We start from the raw sequence: 14380 nt of genomic DNA, 5'->3' as shown, positions 1-14380 counted from the left end.
TTGCAAGGATTTGAAAGCAAAAGGCCTTCCCCGGTCGGAGAAGATGAAGAAGTAAACATTTCCAACATCTCTTCCTCGCAGCACTGCCCCTTATCAGGAGCATTCCAGCCTGCCCTGTTTGTCACACAGGAACCGGCCGGAGCGGGAGCGTGCTCGCAGCCGGTGGAGTGATTCAGTGGTGATGGGGAAAGGCAGGTGGAGCAGGTAAGTCACCTCTGGACAGGAAGGTATAAAAGATACCTGAATTACAGCAGCAGGGCCACTTGTACGCAGACCTACCGTGCTGGAAACAAGTCAGGAAGCAACCAGGGAGCTGGGAAACCAGAAGGCAACTTATAATACAAGACACTAAGCCTGTCCTCTGGAGAGAAGACTCTTCAGGGGTAGAAATCAAGAGCCTGGAACATGCTTTCCTCCTCCTAAGCAGCACTTTGAACAGGTATTTATAGACTTTAATCTGTACACCTCTTAACTTGCTGTGTAGTTGGTGGTTCTAAGATACCATTAGAGAATCATATTACATGGCCAATATCATAACGGCGTGTTCTCCTCTGTGGGGCTTTATGGCGTGGAAAGAAATTTCCTAGAGGTTGTTGGGAAGTAAAAAGGAATCGTAGAAGTTCATAGAATCATTTAAGAATCACGCTTAGTTTTAAATCTGGGTTTCTGGCTCTCACCTGGATGGTTTAGTTATTTACTGATGTTCCCAAGGGTTTTGGAAAGCCCAGGGAAAAGCTGGGAAAGCGAGGGGAATAGGTGCAGGGCTGAGGAATTGCAGTGTGACCAGGGAGGTCTGAACAACGGAAGATACTAGTCTGTATGTAAAAAATACATAAGTAATGTGATTGTGTAGTGTAAAAAACCCCAAACCAACAGGAAAACAATCAAACCCCCAGATCCTAACTGATTCTGTTGAGATTCCACACTGGATGCCTTCACTGGTTTATTTCCTAATAATAAACACATAATAACATGGATTTCCCATCCCTGGCAGTGTTCAAGGCCGGGCTGGATGGGGCTTGGAGCAACCTGCTCTAGTGGAAGGGGGTTGGAAGTAGAGGAGCTTTAAGGTCCCTTTCCAGCCTAAACCAGTCTGTGCTTGGGACCCTCCAAGCTTAGCAAGCCTTGGCTCTGTACTCTTCATATCTTCCCAGTTTAAGGCTACCTGCATCATTTCTGATCAAGGAGCCCCATAGCACCAAGATAGTGGTAAAAATAAGTAGACTCTAACTGTATTAGAACTAAAAAGCATCTACAGTGTCACAATCACCTTTAACAGAAGGAAATTGTGAACAAAAGCTGGTACCTTCATTTCAAAGCAAATATTGTGAGTAAACTTCCTCAAGCTTTACTGTCACGATAAGGCTGTTGCTACAGCTGCCAGATTACAACCCAGTAAAACCCCCAACAGAGCAGCTTTATCAGTATCATAAGCAAAGGCTCTCTCGGAGGTTACCTTATGCCACTGGTGGTGCTGCTTATTTTGCACAAGCACTCCAAGCTGGGGCACTGCAAAGAACTGGGTGTAGGGGATGGAGTTCTGCAAACCAGAAGATTTAGTGGGGGAAAAACACCCACAAACCTCAGGGGTTTCCCTTATTTCTGTGCCAATTGGATTTGGAATTCATCAGCATCTGCCAGATAGTGCTAAAACATGCACGGTGATCTTTAGTCAGAGAAAAACTGCATTAAAGAAAGATTACAACGTGCTAAAGGGTGCATCTGTGAGTGGGAATTTAACTTGAGGCTTCCTAAGAATGGCTGCGTTTGGAATAAGAGAAGAAGGAAGGTTCTTAGAGTTGGTTTCAGCTCTGGCAGTGCGAGCTGTGATGGGAGAATACCTCATTCCTAAATAATGGAGACTTTTTTGTGCAATATAAGGAATACCCAGTCCTTCTGATACCTTAAATTAGCCTTTAATGCAGGGATGTGGAGTCTCTAGCCTATACTGGTGAGCCACTGCCGGATAATGGAGCCCTATAATTACAGCAGCAATCGGAACCTTCTTGGCTTGTCATGGCTTAAATCTCCCAACAGGAAGAATCAAGCCCAGCCAGTTCAGTGACGCAGCCTACAGGAATGCTCCCCAGGCACACGGCATCGAGCTGGGAATTGCTACTGTTCAGGTAGCAGGGCTCAATAGCACAGAAGTCGTGTATCTGAGTCCCAGAATGCCTGCAGAGCTGCATGTCTAGCTTAGGATGACTTGAACTGCAGTACCAGCTACCCAGGGTTCCTGCTTGCGTGCCATGACAATGCGGAGTGCACGTGGCAGCTCTCAAGGGCTGTGCTGGCACTGCCCAGGGGCTGAGCGCAGGGGAGAGCTGTGTTTCCTGAGGGAAACCAGAGCAACAAGGAAATAGTGGAGAATTCCCCTTATTCCCGCACCAGGGCCATTGCTTTTCTTGCTGTGTCATGGTGACAAGTATCGATGCTCTTTGCGCTGCCTGTGGCCGAGGATGCGCTAAACTGTGTCCTCTCTTCCCTTGGGTTCTCCTGTGAGATGAGGGAGCTCAATCCCGCTCTGGATCCACAAAGCCAGGCAGCATCACAGTGGTGCCTCACCTCCTAGAACCATGCTCCAAGGCACAACCTCTATGAGCACACCAGAGAGAAGAGGTTCACCCCCCCCACCTCGCTACCTCCACAACTGAATAGTGTTATCTGTCTCTTAGGCTTTGCCCATGCTGCCACCATAATATCTGAGTGCCTCCCAGCCTAATAGGCTGCCATAGCGAGGTCCCTACTTGACCTCATGGAGTCTTCTGCTCTCCTCCCTGCGCAGGTATCGGGGAGCACCAGCCGGGGTAGGTTCTTGTTGTGTTTTTATCTGCCCAGAGGGAGGCATGGACGGGGAAAGACTGCGCCCATCTCTCATGGTGGTTCTGGTGGAAAGGCTTTGGCTGGATGGTGGAGCTCTGCTGGTTGCTTGCTTCTGTGCAGGATGTTTATAACTTCACCTTCGGTATCAGCTTCGACCAGGCTACCTGTGTCGTTCTCATCTCTAGAAGGGATCTATTCCAGGCTCAGGATGCATTGGAAGTCACGAACTTGCTCTTGGTTTCTTTTAAGGGGTTAAACGCAGGTGTGGTGATGGGTGTCTTCACATTGGTTAAAATGGAGGCTGTGGTTTTCTTCTCTCCTAGAGTCTCCCAGGGCTCTCTTTATTTCCCCGGGCACCATCATGTCGTGCTTCACACACCTATGGCATTCCAACACGGCGGAGTCTCCCACCAGCCCGGTCCCTGCCTCTCCAAATGAAATCCCCATCCCCATCAGCCCCATTGTTGTCACCTCCCCAGGAGATGGCAAGAGGAAGGCGAGATCCCCAACCGACAAGCCTGGCTCTCCGAACCCAACCTCTCCAAAGCCAGCCTCTCCTGTTGAGTGTTCCATTTGCTTCAACACCTACGACAACACCTTCAAGACACCCAAACTGCTCCAATGCTCCCATGTTTTCTGCCTGGAATGTGTAGCCCGTCTGAGCACGGGGTTGCCCCCGAACCAACCAGAGGACCAGCTCCCCTGCCCCTTCTGCAGGCAGTTGACCAGCATCCCTCTGGAAGGTGCCCCAGCACTGGAAACCAGTAAGGAGCTCCTTGCCACATTGCCTCCCGAGCTCCAGCAGGAGAAGGTGCTGTGGATGGAAGGGACCAAGCTGTGCTGCCGTCAGTCATCCGATGACCCCGAGGATCCAGACTCCTGTATCTCCATCGATGTTGCCATGAGCAAGCCAGAAAGCTCAGAGCCCCCCCCAACAGGGTTAGCTGGGAGGCTGTCCCGCTGTGACATGTGTGATGACTGGAAGCGCATAGTCCTCCTCTCTGCCTTGATCATCATCCTCTTCTGCATCATTCTGTGGCCAGTCCAGTGTGCCCTGAAGACAGGGAACCTCCGGTGCTTCACAAGGACTGTTGCCATGAGCAGACCTGAGTATCTTCCCCCTAAACACACCACGGCAGCGACACCAGTGACACAACTCCCTTTCCAGTAGCAGCAAAGCAGCTCCTTGCTCCCATCTAGCAGCACATCGTGGAGGTGGGAACAGGGCTGCTGCTCCAACAGCATTCCTTGGTCCTGGAAGACCTCATGGCCCACTCCCCACACTCCTAGGTTGAACACATGCATCACCTTCAGGAGCTCTACTGAAATACATCCCTGCCAAGCTGTCTTCAGTCCTGGAATGCTCCAAGGAGCTGCTGCAGCATCCTGCTACCAAAATCCCCATGGAAAGCAGAACTCTGAAGGTTTCTGGGACTGTCTGCCCTCTGTGCCATCCTGACTGGGTACCAGATGACAGTGGGTGCAATTCCTCTAACTCCCTCAGGGAATAAAGGGCTATTTCTGCAAACTGAAGGATCTACATGATTATTCCTAAGAGGAGCTGGGATTGGGAGGGTAAAGACATGTCAAAGGCATAGAAACAGATGAAAATCATCCTCATGCCACACGCTTGGAACATTTCCTTTGTGTTATTCCATGTTGGAGGTGTAAATGCTGCCTCCTGCTGACCAAACATGGATCTGCCACCGCTACCCATCACCCCAGGTGTGTTACCATCCCGATAAGCTTGGGAACAGAACAGAGAACCCATTCTACTTGCTTTTCCCTTAAGGAGATGCTTAAAAATCACTCATTCCTACCTGGAAAGCAACTCTGAACATGGTGGGGGGGAAGTTTTTAGGCACTGTACATGGCAGTATAACCCTCCCTCAAGTTAATTCATCAGCAAACTTCCTTCATGCTTCTCAAAGGCAAACTGCTGCCAAAATGACAGAAGCTTTACCCTCCTAATCATCAAATGTGTCAGTATTAAGACACAGGCCAGTTGCTTACACTCTATTTGTATTTAATGCAGTGATCTGACAGTGATTAAAGTCTTCATGATGAAGGCAACTTACAATTATATGTTTTCTATTCCAGCACATGGATGTAAGACAGTATTGTATGCAAGTACCATACATGTATGTATTAAATTATGTTTTATACAACCCAAGGTGTCCATTCGTGGCAATTACTCCACATTCCCCTTCTTACTTGCAGTTGGAGGTGGGCACGTAGTAGTCCTGAGTCCAGCAGCATTCCCAGATCATGGAGCTACACCGCATGCCTGCGCCAGTGTTGTACAACCCAGCTTTACCCTGTAAATTCACACTTAACCATCTCCATGGTGTTATCCCAGGTTCCACATCCCTCTGCGCTTACCTGATTCGACCTGGAAGATGAGACGCTGCAAAGACTGCTCATGTTCTGCTTCTTCCCAGCTGGGGGAAAGATGCTTCCAGTCTCCCTTCCCTGGAAATCTAATTTGGAGCAGAAAAGGCTGAAGCAGCTCAAGTCTGTTGCTATGCGAACCCTCTGTGGGAAGCTGGATCTTTGTTGTTCAGCTCCAGGCTGGTTTGATCTGTGTCTGCAGGAACTACTCCAGGCACCGTCACAGCTTCTGCCAAAGGCATTATTAACCTTGACAGGGATTCTCACTTGGATCCCGCTGTCCATTGCCACTGAAAGGATGCTTCCCAGCACCAATTTATGCGTGTTCTTGGCAAAAAGGGACTCAAGGCTTAAGGCAGAGAAGGCACTTCCAGTTTCCCCAGGTGCATTTGATACCAAGCCCAGCAAACAGACACTAAAGAGATGAAACTCTTCGTCACTACATCTTTGTACCATCCAACTCCCACTGATGAGGCAGGGGAGAGGGAAATAACATCTCCAGCCTCCTAAAATCTATTGTTGTGATGGTGAATGGGCCAGAGAGATGTTCTCACAGAACAACGTTCCTAGTAGTTTGTCACAGCATCCTTATGGATGTCCCTTTGCACCTCCCCTTCTCCCCATGTACTTGGAAGCCAAGGTTGAAGGTTTAGCTCACAGGCAGCTGAACCTCTCACTCGTGCATAGTCAAAAGGAGGAGTCAACAGAAGCGAGGTGAAAACAGGGCCCTCAGCAATAGCATTTGGTGATGGGAGACATCAGAATGCCCCGCTGTCCACACCAACCGTCAGTCACATTCCCAACGAAGAAAAAAGCCTCCAGAATATTCAACATTTATTCAAAGTGCAATAAGAAGAAACAGTTCTCCTGTCCCTGTGACAAGGGAGCAGAAAGACCAGCCAGGAAATACAGCCAAGGTATGTCAACACTTGGAGCCGGCACTCCAGGCACTAACACCCCAACCATGCAGCAAGTCCACCCAGCTCCAGATCAGGGGGACATCAACACCAGCCCCATGCACGCTCTGGAGGTTCTGGCACCAGCACTCAGCCCCAAAGCTCCCCACAGAGTCGGGCACTGATGAATCCTGCGGGAAGGGGTTCTTTGGCAGGACTATTTGCTGGCCTTTAGGGCTGGAACAGCAGGAAGCACTGGCAGTCGCAAGTCAAGAGTTATCAGCAAGAGCTGGAATACTCCACTCAGTAACACACTCGTCTTCATGGCACTGGTCAAGTCACAAACACTCCTACAACACCCCTACTCAGCAGACGCAACACTTGCCTTGTCATAGAGTTGAAGGTGGGGGGGAAGAGGTCATGCAGCAAGGTAATGCAGAGCTGCATCAAGCTTAGAGGGGCCCAGCTTAACAGGTTCAGCTCAGATTAGCACCCTAGGCTGTTACTCCCTAGGGGTGGCTAACAGCACAGCACGCAGCCAAAGCTGCTTCAGCACCCTTCAGCCAGGTGGGATTTCACATTCAGACCCCCCTAAGGATGGGGATGCTCACCTCTGCCTCTCAGCTCTGCTATAAAACCCACAGGCAGAGCAGTCTGTGGGCTCTCAGGCACACACACACGTGCAACTGCTGTGCTAGGACAGCAGCAGGGACTGCTCGGTGTGCTTTGGCAGGGTTGCATAGACATCTACAACTGGTACAGCCAAAAGGAAGTGTGAGAAGGAGAATCCACAGAGGTGCAAATACCCAGGTCTATGCAGGGCTGTTTCTCTCCCTTTCTCACAGGCAGCAAAGTTACGCCAGGATTTAGTCTAAGAACACTTCTAAGCTTAGAAATGATTGACCTAATGAAACCATTAGAGTGTACTAACGTTTTACTAATGCCCTAAATGGGCAACCCTGGGGAAGCTCCGAAGCAAACAGCCCTTTCCATTCCTTTGAACAATCTGTGTGTAAAAAACCAAGGATCTTAAATTAAAACCCAAGTCATTAAAACTGAGCCTTGATGCCTAATGAATGTCCAGAGGCACTTCCATATAAACCTCAACCTCCTGCTCCAGGGGAGAAGGGGACAAGGTCCTTCTCATGCATAAGTTAAGTCAAGGCATGTTCGTAGGTGCAGACTCTGCTTGCTTCTTACTCAGCTTCTTGCTTCCTCGCTGAATCCAAGGTGCTCGCGAAGGCAAAAGAAACCGTCTGCAGCCGCAGGACTTGGAAAGGGTGGACGTAAACACTGTAAAACCTGCGTTCCAAAGGAAGGGAGAAGGGTGGGATGGGCTGTAACCGGGAGAAGAGTGCAGGGGTAGGTGACAGAGCCAGGTCTCTCCTGCTAGCACAGTCCTGTTCTGCGTGTCTGACAGCTGCCTGCATAACAGCCCAGCAGCAGCTCTCCCCCCTCACTGGTGATGTCAGTGTGCTTCCCTGCCGAGATCTCATTACCCTGTTCTCCCATCTGGCCACAGCCACATCTTTAGGCTCCATCCCAGCTCGGCTGCCTTCCTCCGCGCAGGCAGAGCCACAGAGAGCTGCACGATGTGAATGGACCGTGGTGACACTCGGTTAAGCAGGGCAAGTGTTCCTACCTGTACAGCCTCCACGCAGCTCACGCCGGCTCCTCTATCGCCCCGTGTTACTCATCCCTGAAACCTTTGGGCTTTTGATGTTCAGGTTCTCATAGACGGAAGCTGACTCATCATCAACCCTGTCAAGAAACAAAGCCTTAACATCAAGAGCCTCCCTGCTCTGAGGCAGGTAATGGCCCAGCCAAGCTCCCTTTGGCCCTCCCCAACCTTGTGGATAGGATGACATCAAGCTTCCTGCTGTTTTCAATCCTTGTTTTCCTCTCCTTCCAGCTGGGACACCCCCGCCTTGGGTTCAAATACAGCCTGAGGATGGAGCTTTGCACCTTCCTCTGCATCAGCCTTTCATGGATGCAGTTTCTGTTGGATCAGTGGATACAGATCCTGGTATTTTCCTACTCTTCCTTTCTCTACATACCCAGTTTGTCTGGATCTAAGGAAAGGAGAGGGCTGCTTTAAAGGCCAGATCCAAGTACGTCTAAAGGAGGTTTGATGCCCAAAGCTGGACACATAGGACAGAATACATGACATCTCTTTTGTCTTCTTCTCAGCTGGATCTTTGATTCTGCATGAGCTCAGCAACAGCTTTTCTGCCTCCACTTTAACACCCACCCTTGCTCCTTTCAAAACCAACCCTGAAACTCAAAGTGCCCAAAAGCTCTGATTTTATGTAGCAGACACATGTCCCTGCCCACTCTCCTTCATCTTATGACCCCTCTCCATCACTTACTGCTGTCCCATCACTTGGGGCAAGAGGAAAACACATAATCTGGGGTATTTTCTCTCTGCTTATATAAGGAACTCATGCTACTTAGCACATGGGTGCGAATCCACCTCCCTCTGCTCTCATCTTCTTTCACATTCTGCTGTAAGAGATGCTCAGTGGCAGTAGCACAGCTTTCAGCTCATTCTCTAGAGCCAAGGATATGGGGCTCTACTCACTAAAGGCTGGGACCTGTTTCCTCCTCTCCTTTCCCAAAGCATAGCACACAAGGAAGATGCTACCACCACTGTGCTGGGATCATCTGGTTGGTTTTAACCATTCCCATAGGATGCTGGCAGCTGGTTAAGTGTCAGGTATGGAAGAGACAGGCTGGCAAGGGTTAAATACTTCACTCAAGCTGTTCTTTCTACTGATCAAGTTCTTATCCTTGGCAAAGAGACGTTCAGCTTACACAGTGTGGGTCCGTGGGGAAGGGGGCTGTCCCTTGGCTCTGCCCTTTTCCATGGGAGAGTAGCCAATATTCAAGTAGTCCCGCTCTTTCCTTTTATTCCTCTGAAAGAGAAAGCAAAGACCCCTTCCTAGAAGAAAGCCTTACAATATCCCATATGCCAGCAGGAAGCAGGGCTATGGGCTTATTCCCACGTCTTTAGGGCAGGATTTGGGCTCCAGAGAGAAGGCAGAAGTGATGCTCGGTGCAAGCCAAGTTCTGCCCTGGCTTTCCCAATCCAGCTGAATGGGACTTACCTGTTCTTCCTCCAACCTCTTCTGCTCAGCCTCAATGTACTGCTGCACAGCCATGTAAACGAACTTGTACTGGGCCTCTGTCTGCACCATCCCTGAGCGCTGCCTCCGCACCATCTGGATGGTTTTGGGGATGTCGATGTCGCAGTCCAGCCCTGCTCGGGAATGAGAAGGGCACATTCAGGGAGTGGGAATTTGGTTGCAAAACCGTTTCCTTAGGATAACTTGGAAAAGCTTTTCAAAAAATCAAAAGGGTTTAGTGCATCTCGGTGCCTTGGAGATGCTTTTTACCCTTGGACTGTGGTGGCTGAGGCATAAGGCAGGGAGGACTTGCTTGGAGCAAGGGAAAGGGGAATTAGGTCTATTCTACAGCAGCTTGCTACAGATCCAGACTTAGCACCCTTGCATGGTTTATGAACTAGATAGAACCAGGGATGAAGGTACCATTGCTGAAGAGCATCCACCTGCCTCAAGGCTCCTGGACCATGCACAGAGATACCACAGAGAGCTCCATAACATCTCTAGGCTTTCAGGAGAAGGTGACAGCCCTTCTACACAGAAGAGTCCACGGGCCTCCTTTCTAAATGAGCTACTGGAGTTACAGCCTTACTGAGCCTCTTTCCCTCTGCCCTCAATAAAGGGGGTGGCTCAAGAGACCTTGAAATCCTGGCCCCATTGATGCCAATGGGAAGACTCTCCTGTGCATGTTGCTGACCCCTGCTACAGTGCTATCCATGTGCACACCCATTTGGAGTTGCTGTTTCATTATGATAAAACTCCATTTCCTCTCCTATAGAGAAACAGGGAGATGGGCATCATACAAAAGCCCTTCTCACCCTGCATTCAGGCTAAGGCTAAGCCCGCTGTCTCCCAGACAAGTTAAACCCACTGCTTGGAGATCCTGTATCCACAAGAGCAGGGTTAACCCATGACCAGTCAGAGCAAGGCAAACAGCGAAAGCCACGAGATAGCCATAAGGAAGACATACCTTGCCTGTGAATAATATCCACCAGAATATCTATCACTATGATGGTGCCCGTGCGTCCTATTCCAGCACTGGAGAGGGAGAAGAATAAAATCAATGGAAGACACCCCTGCCTTTGGGAGGGGGTTGGAACTGGATGAGCTTTAAGGTCCCTTCCAACACAAACCATTCCATGATTCTATGATAAGCCCAGCAAAAGGCTGACCCTTAGAGGAGGAGGCAGGTGTTTATCACCCATCCCCACTGCAGTGCCCCACTGCCAGCCTCCTGGTCCATACCTGCAGTGCACTATGATCGGCCCCGTGTCCGGAATGCTTCTCTGTGCCCGATTCACTTGGTCCAGAAAGCTCAGAACCCCTCCAGGCTCATTGGGCACCCCATGGTCTGGCCAGCTGAAGTACTGATAGTGCTTCACCAGCCTCGGGCGCTCATCCTGCAGGGAACAGACATCCACCACATCCATAAACCCTCCTATTATGTCTCTCCATCCTTTCCCTTTATCAAAGCTGGGCAGTGTGGCCCGGCAATGGGACCATTACAAACACCCAGCAAGCAAACAGCGGAGCCCCATCTCCCTCCCCATGGATGCCCAGTGGGCAGGCAGCAGCAGCACTCACCCTGTCGGTCCTGAGGATCTCCAGCTCCCGCAGGTAATAGCCCTGGGCCTCCCGCTCGCTCACGTTCCGCACGCAGATGCACCCGTACTCCTTGGTGCAGCCCTTGTCCGGCCAGTAACGGAAGCACTTGTTCTGCACCAGCACCAGGTCACACCATTAGTGGATGGGGAGATGGAGGGTGCATCCCCAAGCGCCTTGCTCAGAGGATGCTGCTGCATTCCAATGGTGGGGAGCCCCAGTGCAGTGGTTTAAAGGAGATCACACATACACAGATTTCCTTTGTACCAGAAAGGGCTATTCCTATAGGAAGAACATGATCCCGAGGGGAATCTCCCTCCTTAGCCCCAGCCTCAGGTATTGCTTTGGCAAGGGTAAAGACTTAACACACAGCACTGAGCTGTTGGTCTGGTCTTTGCCTAACTCCTGAGCCAAGCCTCCATCCCAAGGGGCTGCAGGTCTGCCTATACCCCTCCTGCCCTCCAGCACATCCCTCTTTGCCGTGACTTTGCCAACACGAGAGGTGGTTTGTGAGTGGAGCCATCTCTCATCTCTGCACTGGGCTGCTGCAATCACAGCCTCCCTCTCATTCCAAAGCAAAGCCACTGGTGCCAACCATAATGAACTACAGAAGGCAGTGCTTGTAAACGGCTCTGCATGGAACTTCACTGTATTCCTTGGCCTCTACCAACCCACTCCTGGTGAAACGCATACAGGTGGTACACAGCTTGTATAATTACTTTCATGCTTCACACAGCTTACAGCCTCCGCTCCTTGCTCTCCAGCTTGCTATAACAAGCTCAATGCTTTCTCTCTCTGCAACCTGCAATTGCCCTGAAGGCATAGGAATAAACCCCTACCCACTTGAAGCAAGTCATGAGGGACACCCCATTAGTACTTATGGGGCTGTGGCACATGTCCTTCACGCAGAAGAGCTAAAGCAACGTCACAAGAGAGAGGAGAAATTAAACGCAAGCTAACCAGAGACAACCTAACCCTGTCAGTACCAGGTAACTTGGTGACAGCACCCTGCAAGCGCTCACCCTGCCCCGCTCCACCTCCTTGGTTGTCATTACAATGACGTGACTGTTCTCTTGATACACCATGGTCCAGAAGTCGTTCACTGTTGTCTGCAGGCAGCCCTGGGTGGCTATATAGATCTTGCAGTGCTCCGAGTTCCTTCCGTCTTCAGGGATGCTCTGAGGAGCAAAGGAGAGGAGGCACAATGAAGCCAATGATGCTGGAGTGAGGAATGACAACTGCTTTAATGCACTTGCAGGCGGATGCGGCTGGAATAAGGTTTCCCAAAGGCTGGTGTTTAAGTGCCAGAGCAGCATTGCTGGAAATACAGCTTCAAGCAGCTCTTAGCTTACAGACAGTTATAATTTGACCTCAGAGATAATGTTCAATAACAGAAAGTCTGGGTCAGAACCTCTTTAAGACGTGTAGGAAAGGAGATAAACTCATAGAAGGGGGCAAATAGGACATGATAGAACGATGCAATCCCTTGGGATACAGTAGAAAACCACAGTCTGGACCCAGTGAAAGACACTGGTCCTGATGGGCCACCCCCTCAGGACTTAAACCACCAGGACAACCCCAAATGTTGTCTTCCCTTTCCCAAGTACCTTGATGTAGTTGGCATTGATGTAGTCCGACCCAGGCACACTCTCATCCACGTCTCGGAGCGCCACCCGTGTGGTATCAACTGCAGAGAGGCCCAATGGACACAGGAGAGTCACACACACAAGGCAGTCGCTGCTGCCCTCGCAGCCACATGTGTAACCACTGCAGGAGAGGGGGTAAGATGCTCTCTGATAACACTTAGTGGCACTTCCACACTGCCCGCATCACAGCGGTGTTGTCAGTCCAGTAACCCGGGTGAGCATCATTGATCTGCAGTGTTGCAACCAACCTGAGCCCAAGTGTTCCACTATTGCCTTTAGAAGCTCTGGCTCTATGACTTCTGGGCTGCTCTGAAGCACGTTTGGGCTCACAGTACAAAGAGAGGAGAGCAACCCACCAGTTTCCCATGTAAAAGGAAAGCACCGGGTTAGAAACGGGATGGAGAACACTGAACTGGACCATTCCACTAGCACAGTGTGCATCTCTTCCCAGCTGAATCAGCAAGCTCTGCAGGGTTAACTATCCCCCAAAAGACCAGGTTTTGCCATCAGAAACTGTGATAAACCCCCCAAACCACTACTCAGTGCCTTCTTACAGGGAAGGATGTTCTTGTAGCGGTTCTTAGCCTTGTTCTCCGGTCGCTGTCCCTCCTTCCTGGGGTAGAGGAGCTTGCACTCTTGCTGCTGCAGCATCTGTGGGGCAGAACACAACAGAGCAAGGTGGTTCTGGGCAGACAAGGGGAGTCAGAGGCAAAGAAAGGGCTCTTTGGATGAGCTGCTTGGCTTCCTAATGAGGAGAAGAGCAGAGGGAGTGGCGGCAGGAAGAGGACTTCAGTGCTGGGAAACCATGACATTCCCATGCCACTACGATGCTCTTCACCCACAAAAGGGACAGAGCACAGGAGCATCTGGTACCTCAAACTCCTCCCAGAACCCTTGCTTGGCCTTCTCACTGTGGTCTGCCATCTTGTTCAGCTCCTTCACTCTGTTCTCAATGTTAGCTGCGTTGATGCGCGTGGCGTTGAACGGCTGAAAGAGATGGAGACAGAACAGAAACCACTTTCAATGACACAAAGACAGGTAAATTTCCCCTTGAACGGACTCAATTCCTGCCAGAGCCTCCAAGGATTCCCATAGGCAGGAATTGGGTCCATTCTTGAGGCAGGGCCAGGGATCTCTCTAGCCAGTGAGAGGCTGGACAAGCACAGCAAGCAGCCCATGGGATGTTCTGGGAGCAGGGAGCTCCCGAAGTGCAGATCCCCAGGAGCGTGAGCAAGCAAGAACCCACAGACATGCGCTGGAGCAGCTGTTACCTGCTTCAGATGAACCACAGCTCCTGATTTCTCCACCATGGGGTTCTTCTTATAGTGCTCCACCAGGTCTGTGAGCGTGTCGAACCTCTCTCCTCCCCCTACATCATACTTCCCATCTGGCTGCAGGAGAGGAGGGTAAAGCCACAGTGAGATGGCAACACTGAGATCCCATCTGTCTATAGCAGGGACAGGGATAGCACAATCCCAACCTGGTAGTGGATCATGACGTGGGTCACGTGTGGTTTCCGGTCCCCAGTCTCCATCTTATCCTCATTTGTCAGCACTGAGAGGACAAAGTCCCCTGGTTTGCTCTGGCTCTCCCGCACCAGGAAGCTCCCTGGTTTCCCCTTCTCCGTCAGGAGCTTCTCTGCCTCCTTGCCAGTGAGGTGCCCATGGTACCACCTACGGAGAGTGATGGAGAGCAAGGTCAGCTCAGAAGCGCACAAATCACTGCCATGGCAAACCCACGTTAGGCTCCCAGTTTGACTGCTCAGCCCACTGGCACGAATCCCACAGTGGTTTGGGTTGAAGGGACCTGAAAGCTCATCCAGTTCCACAAGCAGGGACCCCTTCCCCTGGAGCAGCTTGCTCCAAGCCCCTGTGTCCAACCTGGCCTTGAGCACTGCCAG

The 14380-nt window shown here is 50.8% G+C and overlaps 2 protein-coding genes across 4 annotated transcripts in view; one reads left to right on the top strand and one right to left on the bottom strand.

Annotated features, from left to right (window-relative positions):
* Window positions 1–228: 228 nt before the first annotated feature.
* On the top strand, window positions 229–5022 carry RNF223 (ring finger protein 223). Of its 3 annotated transcripts, none has more exons than XM_065696376.1 (2): window positions 229–439; window positions 3147–5022. In XM_065696376.1, the coding sequence occupies exon 2, from the start codon at window positions 3185–3187 to the stop codon at window positions 3992–3994; it is 810 nt and encodes a 269-aa protein (XP_065552448.1). In that variant the 5' UTR covers window positions 229–439; window positions 3147–3184; the 3' UTR covers window positions 3995–5022. The 3 variants fall into 3 exon arrangements, with proteins under 3 accessions (XP_065552448.1, XP_065552449.1, XP_065552447.1); XM_065696377.1 differs by lacking the exon at window positions 229–439 and adding an exon at window positions 2404–2785; XM_065696375.1 differs by lacking the exon at window positions 229–439 and adding an exon at window positions 2404–2807.
* Window positions 5023–6035: 1013 nt separating this feature from the next.
* Window positions 6036–14380, bottom strand: part of LOC136022713 (tyrosine-protein phosphatase non-receptor type 11-like) — a 40546-nt gene continuing 32201 nt past the window's right edge. The window contains exons 4-16 of the mRNA XM_065696374.1: window positions 13961–14153; window positions 13752–13871; window positions 13354–13467; window positions 13035–13131; window positions 12442–12521; window positions 11857–12012; window positions 10817–10948; window positions 10478–10632; window positions 10203–10270; window positions 9218–9369; window positions 8925–9025; window positions 7753–7871; window positions 6036–7412 (exon numbers count right to left, since the gene is read on the bottom strand). Coding sequence (XP_065552446.1) covers window positions 7787–7871; window positions 8925–9025; window positions 9218–9369; window positions 10203–10270; window positions 10478–10632; window positions 10817–10948; window positions 11857–12012; window positions 12442–12521; window positions 13035–13131; window positions 13354–13467; window positions 13752–13871; window positions 13961–14153 — 1453 coding nt within the window. The 3' untranslated portion in view covers window positions 6036–7412; window positions 7753–7786. The remainder of the gene's footprint in view (window positions 7413–7752; window positions 7872–8924; window positions 9026–9217; window positions 9370–10202; window positions 10271–10477; window positions 10633–10816; window positions 10949–11856; window positions 12013–12441; window positions 12522–13034; window positions 13132–13353; window positions 13468–13751; window positions 13872–13960; window positions 14154–14380) is intronic.

Source organism: Lathamus discolor, chromosome 16 (genome assembly GCF_037157495.1).
Source record: "Lathamus discolor isolate bLatDis1 chromosome 16, bLatDis1.hap1, whole genome shotgun sequence".
In the NCBI taxonomy this organism is placed as follows: Eukaryota; Metazoa; Chordata; class Aves; order Psittaciformes; family Psittacidae; genus Lathamus; species Lathamus discolor.
Note: the sequence above shows the minus strand (reverse complement) of the source record. Positions and strands in the feature narration are given on the sequence as shown.